Source organism: Grammomys surdaster, unplaced genomic scaffold, assembly GCF_004785775.1.
Source record: "Grammomys surdaster isolate TR1022 unplaced genomic scaffold, NIH_TR_1.0 126660, whole genome shotgun sequence".
In the NCBI taxonomy this organism is placed as follows: Eukaryota; Metazoa; Chordata; class Mammalia; order Rodentia; family Muridae; genus Grammomys; species Grammomys surdaster.
Genome location: NW_021621449.1, coordinates 3,289,060 through 3,299,276, shown reverse-complemented (window position 1 = coordinate 3,299,276; position 10,217 = coordinate 3,289,060). Strand labels below are relative to the sequence as shown.

The following is a 10,217-nucleotide window of genomic DNA, read 5'->3' as shown; positions in this document are numbered from 1 at the left end:
CAACAATGGAGGAGTGTTCCTCTTTCTCCACACCCTCGCCAGCATCTACTATCACCTGAGTTTTTAATCTTAGCCATTCTGACTGGTGTGAGATGGAATCTCAGGGTTGTTTTGATTTGCATTTCCCTGACGACTAAGGATGCCGAGCATTTCTTTAGGTGCTTCTCGGCCATTCGAGTTTCTTCTGTTGAAAATTCTTTGTTAAGCTCTATACCCCATTTTTTAATAGGGTAATTTGGTTGCCTGGAGTCTAATTTCTTGAGTTCTTTGTATATATTGGATATTAGCCCTCTATCAGATGAAGGATTGGTAAAGATCTTTTCCCAATTTGTTAGTTGTCGTTTTGTCCTATTGACAGTGTCCTTTGCCTTACAGAAACTTTGCAATTTTATGAAGTCCCATTTGTCAATTCTCGATCTTAGAGCATATGCCATTGGAGTTCTGTTCAGGAACTTTTCCCCTGTGCCCAAGTATTCGAGGCTCTTCCCCAACTTCTCTTCTATTAGTTTCAGTGTATCTGGTTTTATGAGAAGGTCCTTTATCCACTTAGACTTGAGCTTTGTACAAGGAGATAAGAATGGATCAATTTTCAATCTTCTACATGTTTTCCTCCAGTTGAACCAGCACCATTTGTTGAAAATGCTGTCCTTTTTCCACTGGACAGTTTTAGCTCCTTTGTCAAAGATCAAGTGACCATAGGTCTGTGGGTTCATTTCTGGGTCTTCAATTCTATTCCATTGATCTTCCTGCCTGTCTCTGTACCAATACCAGGTAGTTTTTATCACTATTGCTCTGTAGTACAGCTTGAGGTCAGGGATGGTGATTCCTCCCGAAGTTCTTTTATTGTTGAGAATAGTTTTCGCTATCCTAGGTTTTTTGTTATTCCATATGAATTTGAGAATTTCCTTTTCTAACTCTGTGAAGAATTGAGTTGGGATTTTAATGGGGATTGCATTGAATCTGTAGATTGCTTTTGGCAAGATGGCCATTTTTATTATATTAATCCTGCCAATCCATGAGCATGGGAGATCTTTCCATCTTCTGAGATCTTCTTCAATTCAAGAAATTAATCTTTTCACAACAAACCCAAAAGAGGAAAAACACACAATAGTAATTTTAACTCTACCAACAAAAATAACAGGAAGCAATGATCACTGGTTCCCAATAGCTCTTAAAATCAATGGACTCAATTCCCCAATAAAATAACATAGGCTAACAGACTGGATACTTAAACAGGATCCAGCATTTTGCTGCATACAGGAAACACATCTCAGAGCCAAAGACAGATATTCCCTAAAAGTATAAGTATGGGGAAAAATTTTCCAAGCAAATGGTCCCAAGAAACAAGCTGGAGCAGCCATCCTAACATCCAACAAAATAGACTTTCAACCAAAAGTTATCAAAAAAGGTGGGGAAGGTCACTATGTACTTATCAAAGAAAAAATTCACCAGGATGAACTGTCAGTTCTGAATATCTGTGCCCCAAATGCAAGGGCACCCACATTTGTAAAAGAAATGCTACTAAAGCTCAAAAAACACATTTATCCTCATATAATAATAGTAGGAATTTCAACATCCCACTCTCACCAATGGACAGATCATAGGATGAGAAACTAAACAGAGATACAGTGAAACTAAAAGAACTTACGAACCAAATGTGTTTAAGAGATATCTACAGAATATTTCACCCTAGAACAAAAGAATATACCTTCTTCTCAGTACCTCATGGTAGGTTTTCAAAAATCAACCGTATACTCAGACATAAAACAAACCTCAACAGATATAAGAACATTAAATTCATCCCCTGTATTCTGTCAGACCACCACAGAGTAAGGCTATCTTCAATAGCACCAAAAACAATAGAAAGCCCACATATACATGGAAGCTGAACAACTATCTGATAACTTGGTCAAGGAAAAAAATAAAGAAAGAAATTAAAGACTTTTTAGAATTTAATGAAAATTAAGGCACAACATATCCAAATGTATGGGACACAATGAAAGCAGTGCTATGAGGAAAATTTTGGGGCAATCAGAGTCTGAACCACCAACCAAAGAACATACATGAGCTATATCTAGTCCTCCCCTCACATGCATAACAGATCTGCAGCTTGTTCTTCATGTGGGTCCCAAACAACTGGAGAGGGGACAGTCCCAAAAGCTATTGTCTATCCATGGGGTATGTCCTTCTAGCTGGACTGCCTTTTCTAGCCTCAGTTGGCAAAGATGTGTCTAGCCCCACAGAGACATGGTATGCCAGGGTTGGAGATACCTAGGGTGTCCCCACCCACTCAGAGGAGAAGGGGGAGGGATGGGGAAAGGATTGTGGGAGGGTGTGACCAGGAGGGAGAGAGTGAACTGAATGTGAAGTGAATAAATTAACAATGATAATTGATGATGATGATGATGATGATGATGACAATAAATTTATTATTAAGGAAGACAAGATTTTTGTTTAGAAGTATGCCTAGGGACACCCTATGGGAAGGAGAGGCAGTACAATTATAGACTGAATCAATTCACACAAATGTCACCAAGCACAAAGATATCTTCTGGGGAAAGGTATGCTAATGGAGTGTCTGAGCATCCCTAAAACAGAAATGGTCTTTACTGGGATTAATAAGACAAGAGAAGAGGTGGACTTAGTGCCTTGCCTTAGAGAGACTGTTTATGACTAGTATCCACTGCCTACTTACTACAAACCAATTTTCCCATGATTTTAACCTGTGCCATGATTTCATTTGTACATCAGAACTCAGATCGTGAAGGGCTAGCAGAATATTTTGTTGAGTTTGAGTAAAATTGACTCATGGTTAAGTGAATATGATCCTTTTTTAAAAAAATAGCAAGTCCAGCTTAGAGAATATTATTCCTGCATTCCTTTTCTAAAGAGAAGATTTGACTTAGTAATGTTCATTTTCAGATGAAAATGCTGCCTCAGAGGCTGCCACAGTTTTATTTCACAAAATGACTTATGAAACTGGTTACATGAACATGTCTGAACTAGCTCAGGGCTGAGCAAGATTTGGCTGTTTCCATTTGTCACCATTAGCTTGCTACAGGAAGTGTTTGAAAAGAAGGAGGCAATTGTCTATATTCTTTTTTATGACAATTTAGTCAGAATTTCTTTCAAAACATGCTAAATTTTACTTACTGAAAGGCATTTTAGTGTGGTTCTCATATATCTAATAAGGACTATTTTATATTTCTCATATTTTATACTAGGTATGTGAGTTTACATTTTTTTTAAGTTCGCACTGTAGCTACATCAGCAAGTTAGGCCTTATTTTTTCATTCTTTATTTATCTTAATCTAAATTGTAATACAGAATTGGGTTTAAACATCATTTAAACAACACACAAAACAGGAATCACTGCATGATGGTGGGTAGGCCTGCCGCTTTTCATGATTCATTAAAGAAATTAAGTGGGGGAGATAATCTGTAAGATATTACAATAATTACTGACTAATAACTTATCAAATAATTTCAGGAATTAGAGCTAAGAATACATGGTTGTAAAGGGTTGGGTGCTGGGATCTCTGACATGTTGATGAAGGGCACATACTGCCAGATAAAATAGAAGTGAATACTGAGATCCATGGTACAATAGAATGACAATAGCTAGCACCATCCTGTATATCTGAATTTGTTTTAAAGACTGTAAGTGTGACACATGCACACACACACATACACACACACACACACAATGGCAATTATGGTAAGTACTGGAAGGTATATTTAACCTGCTTTTGGATAATATATATACAGATAATATATCATTTTACTTCTCAATTTAATGTCATTAAGACCAAAGATATATTAAAAGACAGAAAACAGATCAAAGGAACATAACATACAATGGCATGAGTAAATGAAAGCTTGGGAAGTTGGCAGCAAAGCATCATGTGTGCCCAAATGGGTCCCTGTAGAGTCGATGGTATGTAGAAAATTCTCAACGAAAGTTCATTTTATGACTGAGTACATGGATAAATATACAAGGATATATGTGGGTCATTTTTTATGCATAACCATTTGATTCCTACTTAAATTCTATGGACATCTCTTCCACTTGTAGAACTTTCCAGATGCTCATGTAATGGTGGATAACAATGAAATTTCATGCCCATGGCGAATGTGTGATTCATAAGTATATTTTCTTCATCTGACAAACTGACTTATGTTTATCACTGCAAGGGATATCATTCCAGCCCCATCCAGCATTCAGACGATGATTTATTATAACACATTTTTCGAAGTCATTGTTGGGCTCACCTCTGTGCCAGAATCTGAAAAGGAGGAAAGAGCATCAGGGTGTTTCCTACAGTCATGCTTGAAAACAGGAAACAAGAGGAAGGAAGTCTGAGGATGAGATTGGAATTTGTAGAGATGAGATTCAAGTATGTACAAATCAAGTGTTCTCCATCACTCATATCTCACATTTCCCTGGATAACAGGGCCCATAGCACTCAATGTTCTCTTAGCTTGTTACTTAACCCTTCTCTCAGAACACACATCTCAGAGGCTATTTCTTCATTCTTATGTTTGGTGCCAGGGGACAGTCAACCCATTGTGCTTTAGATCTTAAAAAGGACTCTCCTTACTCTCATGTTTTAATAGTTTTCCCTATGGAACTATTTTGAAGACTGGAGAACTAGTTCAAACCTCTAGGCAATCTACTTATTTCTATCTTCAAGAAAAAAATAATTTAAAATTCTCAGGTCCTAGCTGTCTTCTCTGAAAATTGAGAACAAAAACCTCACTATTGTTGCAAGTTGTTTGATCACATTGTGAAGCCCAATTTTGTGAACTAGAAAAAAACCTTTTTCTATCAGTGATGAGGCTCAGTCTTTAATCCAAGAGCTTTCTGTTTATTGTAAACAGGTTGTTGTGGTGTGGCTCAGTCCTAGCACACACCTTTAATCCAAGAGCTTTCTGTAACCAGGATTAAAGTCAACCATAGAGAGGTAGAGGAAGCAACCAACTGATAGGAAGAGAACATAAGAAAATACCATAGATGAGAAGAAGACTGGAGGATGGATAGGGAGATGTACAGAAAGTAGAAAGGAGGGATGTTGAGTTTGTAGGGTATTTAAGACAGAGTGGAGGAGAAGAAACTTTTTTACTTGTGAGACATCAGCTGAGCAGAAAGGTAAGCTGGTTGCTTCCTCTACCTCTGTGAGCTAGCAGGCTTTCACCCTAGCATCTGGCTCCTGAATTTTTCATTGGTAAAAATCAAACATTTGAAATTTTGTTTTAAAACACAACACACTACATATTTGTCACATCAGATATCAAAAGAGAATATGGCTACATACTAAGATATTAAGAGTTTTAAAATCATTACATAAATATGAAATACTACAACATCAAATTGAGGACCTATTATATATAAGAAATAATCAATTATGACCGTGACATCAATTTTTCTTACAAAGATATAAATGACAGCTGGAGATATAGCTCAGATATTAAAAGTGCTTGCTGCTTTTCCATAAAATGTGAGGTTCTCTTGCAAGCACTCACCTATCATTTTTTGTACAACCTGTAATCTCAGCTTCAGAGGATCCAATACCCTATTATGACCTCCAAGGACATCCAAATACACAGGACAGACACTCAAAAAAGACACATATATACACATGAATAAAAACAAATTAAGTCCTATTTTTAAAAATGTAGATGAGAGACTGAAACCATAATAAAATGCATCTATATATAAAGACCTTGGTTGGGTACTTAACATTCTACATTCTTCAAACTTAATTCCATCATCTCTACCTGGAATATCTCATAGGACTCCTGTGATGAGCTCATGGGAAAGTAAAAGTTACTCCATCCCAGCAGTTACATCAGAATGGAGCTATTTTAGCTTCATAACCAACAGCTGGAACACCATAAATTCTCCTCATGCTACAGGACCCAGGACTCCTCTGTGTAACTCTAGACTCACGTGGCACTCTCATTGTATGGTGTCTGATCAATCCATCGCCATTGTCTATTACCAGCATCCAAAAGTCCTATAAAATAGCCAGAAGCAGTGCTCAGGATCCCAGTGATGAAATTCTAAGAGGAAAGAAAGATATAGCTGGACTGAGCACTACTTTTTCTGTTATAGAATTTTTTCCAAGATCGTTTAAAAATTACTTTAATGATACAAAATTATAGGGTTCAGCATGATGCACATATGCAAATACACAATAATCAAATCATACTTCATCTCTATTGGCCCTTAAATATTTTCAATATATAATAATTTTATATTTTAAAGGCATATTGTGATATTTTGACTATTTTTTTTCTGGTCACACAGAGATGGAAAAACAAAGGATTGAGGATTAGGAGACTCCCCACAGGAGTGCACATTTTCTCGCCCCACACCTCAGGACTGCACATCTTCTCTGGATGATCAGGACACTGTTGAAGTCATCACTCATGTTTAATGACACTGGAAACAGTCTCTGACCATGATCATAATGAGTCCTCATCTCAGACTTACGCCACTCTTTTCTTCACCAACATCATTTTTGACAGTTGTATGTGAGAGAATTTTGCACATCTAATCATGCTCCATTCAAACCTCAGCTATTTCATTTCTCATGGCAGATTCTGATCCTCCAGACTGGGTCCTGTTTCCTTTCACCCTTCTTAGTTAGGCAGTTGATTTTACAGGAAACATTAGAGTGCTGAAACCACAAACTGGTCCTTCATGCAGAAGCATTTTGTCCTTCTCTCCAGCCTCCTGCGTTGCATGTCTGATGCCATGGCTGTTTGGAAGTTGTTTAGTTCCAGTTAAGCAGGACCAAGGTGTAGAAGGCAAAGGTTGAAGCAACCATTCCTGCCTATCTACTGGAAAGCCTTCTGCCACAACACCAACACCCATGTCAACAAAAACACCCTTTTAGTAGAAACTGGCAGACAACCTGCTGGACCCAGATCCTGCTCTCTCCCAGGATGTACCTGCTCTTTCTGACTGTGGATCACCACCAGATGAGCACCCATGTGGGAGCAGTTCTCCTCACTCTCATTCCAAGATGCCACCAAGTCAGTTGAAGTAAAGTAGCAGTGGGAACCAAACGGCTTCCAATCCTTTGGGCAACAGCTCCAGACTTTGTCTTTGGGGGAAAAAGGAAATGTAAGTGCACTGTAATAAAGTCATTTTAAAGTTATTTGTGTATGGTATATTTACACAGTGGAGTACTACTCAGCTATTAAAAACAATGAGGTCATAAATTCTTAGGCAAATGGATGGAGCTAGAAAATACCACCCTGAGTGAGATGACCCAATCTCAAAAGAATATGGTATGCACTCACTGATAAGTGAATATTAGCCCAAAAGTTCACAATACCTAAGACACAATGCATGTACCACATGAAACTCAAGAAGAAGAAGGAAGACCAAAGTGTGGGTGCTTTGGTCCTTTTTAGAAGGATCATCAAAAGATTCAACTAGAGCTTCCAAGGTCTAAACCTCCAGCCTGAGAGGACAAAGGGAGGGACTCACGTCTTCACCTGTATAGGTAATTGAGGGTGGCATTGTCAGACACCAGTGGAAGTAGAGGGCCATGGTCCCCGAGAGTTTGGATTCCCTAGTGTTGGGGAATTTGTGAGCAGGGAGATGGGACTGGGAGTATGTTTGGAGCACAACCTCATAAAAATAGGACGGGGTATGGGATGAGGGGTTCTGGGGGAGAATGGGAGAGGAGATAACATTGAAAGGTAAATACATAAAATATCCAATTTAAAAAAAACAGATAATGGGTCTGAAAAAAACAAAAACAGGTAGTTTATTTATTTCAAATTATTTGCAAAAGTTTCTAGGAGATGCTAATTGGCTAAGATCACATTTTAAGTTCTCCACAAAAGAATTTAAGTCTGTTTAATATTCTCAAGAAAGATGTAAGTACTAATTTCCCTCAACACTTAATTGACAAAAGAGGAGTAATCTCACAAAAGATAGAAGAAGCTATTATTAATTGATATATAGTCTGATTAGTTGTTGGCTGTTCTATAACAGTCCTTTGATAAAAGAGATTATTAATATAGATTTATATTTCTTTAAATAGTGTCTTCATGACTCTCTGAGTGTGGAAGGAGCAGCTGCTGGTTCTTCGACCCTGATTTTACAAGAACTCTGAAAAATTGGCTTTAAAAACAAAAGAGTGGGACTGGTACCCCCCAGAAGGAATCCCCCGAAATACTCTCCATCATGCCTTATTCACTTTTAACTCTCTAAAACTGAAAGCTCATGGCAAATCTGCTGCTGACTGCCTCTGGCATCACTGAGACCGATAAAAATGGTGCCACAGCTATGTGGAAGGACCCTCTTCCCTTAAAGGTAATGGCCCAGACCCAGTTCTCTTATGGGGCCGAGGATTGATATGCCTGTTTGATACCACAGAACACACAGCTAAATGGCTACCAAAAAGATTAATGAAATAAATAGATACCCCCACAAAGCCAGGGCCAACCATAAATAAGATGAATAACAATTGACCTCCAGGGAAGAGAAATCTCCCTAAGAATTCCCTTCTTTTTCCTTTCCAGGTAAAAACGAATCACCCGTGATGTCTGCTGTTAGAAGGTCTAATCCAGATGCTGGCCTCCGAACTTATACTACTCAGACCTTCAACAGGCCATTGACAATAACATCAAACAACTAGAGAGTGACATCACTAATCTGAAGAAATTCCTCATTTCACTGTCTGAAGAGACCTCCAAAAATTTCAAAGGACTGTATTGGACTTGATTTATTCTTTTACAATAGAAGAGACTGTGTACAGCTCTTGACTGTGTACAGCCCTTAAAGAAGAATGTTGCCTTTACATAGACAAGACAGGGATGATTAAAGAGAGCATGAAAAAGGTCAGAGAAGGCCCTGAGAAAAGTCAGAAAGAGAAAAAGAAAGATGAGTGCTGGTACAAGAATTGGTTTTCAGCCTCTCCAGGGTTGTCAACCCTACCTCCTCTCATCTTGGGACCATTAACTGGGTTATTTTTCCTTATTTATTTTGGTCCCTGGGCCATAAATAGGCTGAATAACTTTGTGAAACAACAGATAAATAATTTGGTAGTGAAACCTATTCAGATACATTATCATAAGTTAGCTATGGGGGACCACAAGACTCAAGATGAGGTTGTTACTCTATCCAGGGTGTTCCCAAAACCCATCTCCACACAACCTAAAAGAGGGGACTTCCACCCCTAGACCAAGCAGAGACCCAGAATCCCCTCTGACTGGCTATCTGAATTCTTGCTTAGGCTGCAAGGCTGAGCACTGCAAGGGAATATAAATAAAAGTTAAAAATATCTCTGTGGGTTCCCTGAGGGACAAGCTGACTGCATAGAGGTTGATGTCAAAAGTAACCCCTCTCCAGGAAAAAGACATTGGGATGGGTATGGCCCTCATGCCTCACTGGACAACGACAGGGGGACTGGAGCCATTACAAAGTCCCCTTCAATTGCTGGAGGTCAGGCCTCTATCCCCGCCTTCGCAAGTTTAGAATTGCCACAGCCCTTCTATACTTAGAGAAGGGAGGAGATGTCAGGGGCAGCCCTGCTTATACACTGAAGGCCTAAAATCAGCCATAGGCCTAAAAGCAGCAATAGACCTGTCATACATATATAATAACACCAAGTCTTGGGTCTCTGTGGAAAAACATTGAAACAGGTGGCTATAAGCTATTGTAAACAGACAGCTATTGTAGAAATTTACTAGCCTGAGTAGTCATAGACCTTGTAAATAGGTAGTCGTGGCGGATAATACCAACTTAGATAAGGACAAGTGAATCATAGGCAGAGTCACAGTGACCTGTCCCCTGAACCTTCACCTAGCCAATACCCTGTTATGAAAGATATCTGTACTCCCGCTGAACATCCACGCTCCGGTGTCATCCCCTTCCCCACATCCTGCCTTTTTGCATTTATAACCCCTCTGTGAATAAGTAAAAATTACGATTATTTTTAAAAAGTAAAAATAAATTAAAAAAAAAGAAAGTTATTTGTGTGCAAACAGCAAGCTGGGACTCCCAGCTTCTCCCAGATACAGCAAGAGCCCCTCTCCCCTCAGGTGCTAAGAAACCCAAGTCCACCTCATTATCACTAATGTCAGGGCCCTTTGTTCTACTGGAGTGGTAACAGAAAAAGCCAGAAAAACAGAGTGTAAAGAACACCAAAAATATTGACACAGTTGTCAAAGAAAATGCAAAATGCAAAAAACTC

At 38.8% G+C, this 10,217-nt stretch overlaps 1 protein-coding gene across 2 annotated transcripts in view; it reads right to left on the bottom strand.

The window, feature by feature from the left end:
- LOC114615370 (C-type lectin domain family 4 member A-like) overlaps positions 1-10,217 on the bottom strand; it is a 65,356-nt gene that overhangs the window by 40,415 nt on the left and 14,724 nt on the right. The window contains exons 4-6 of one of the 2 annotated variants that reach the window (XM_028761104.1): positions 6,958-7,112; positions 5,951-6,063; positions 3,777-4,286 (exon numbers count right to left, since the gene is read on the bottom strand). In XM_028761104.1, the coding sequence (XP_028616937.1) occupies positions 4,142-4,286; positions 5,951-6,063; positions 6,958-7,112 (413 nt within the window). In that variant the 3' untranslated portion in view covers positions 3,777-4,141. Of the gene's footprint in view, positions 1-3,776; positions 4,287-5,950; positions 6,064-6,957; positions 7,113-10,217 lie in introns of those variants that run through there. The other variant, XM_028761103.1, reaches the window with a different exon arrangement.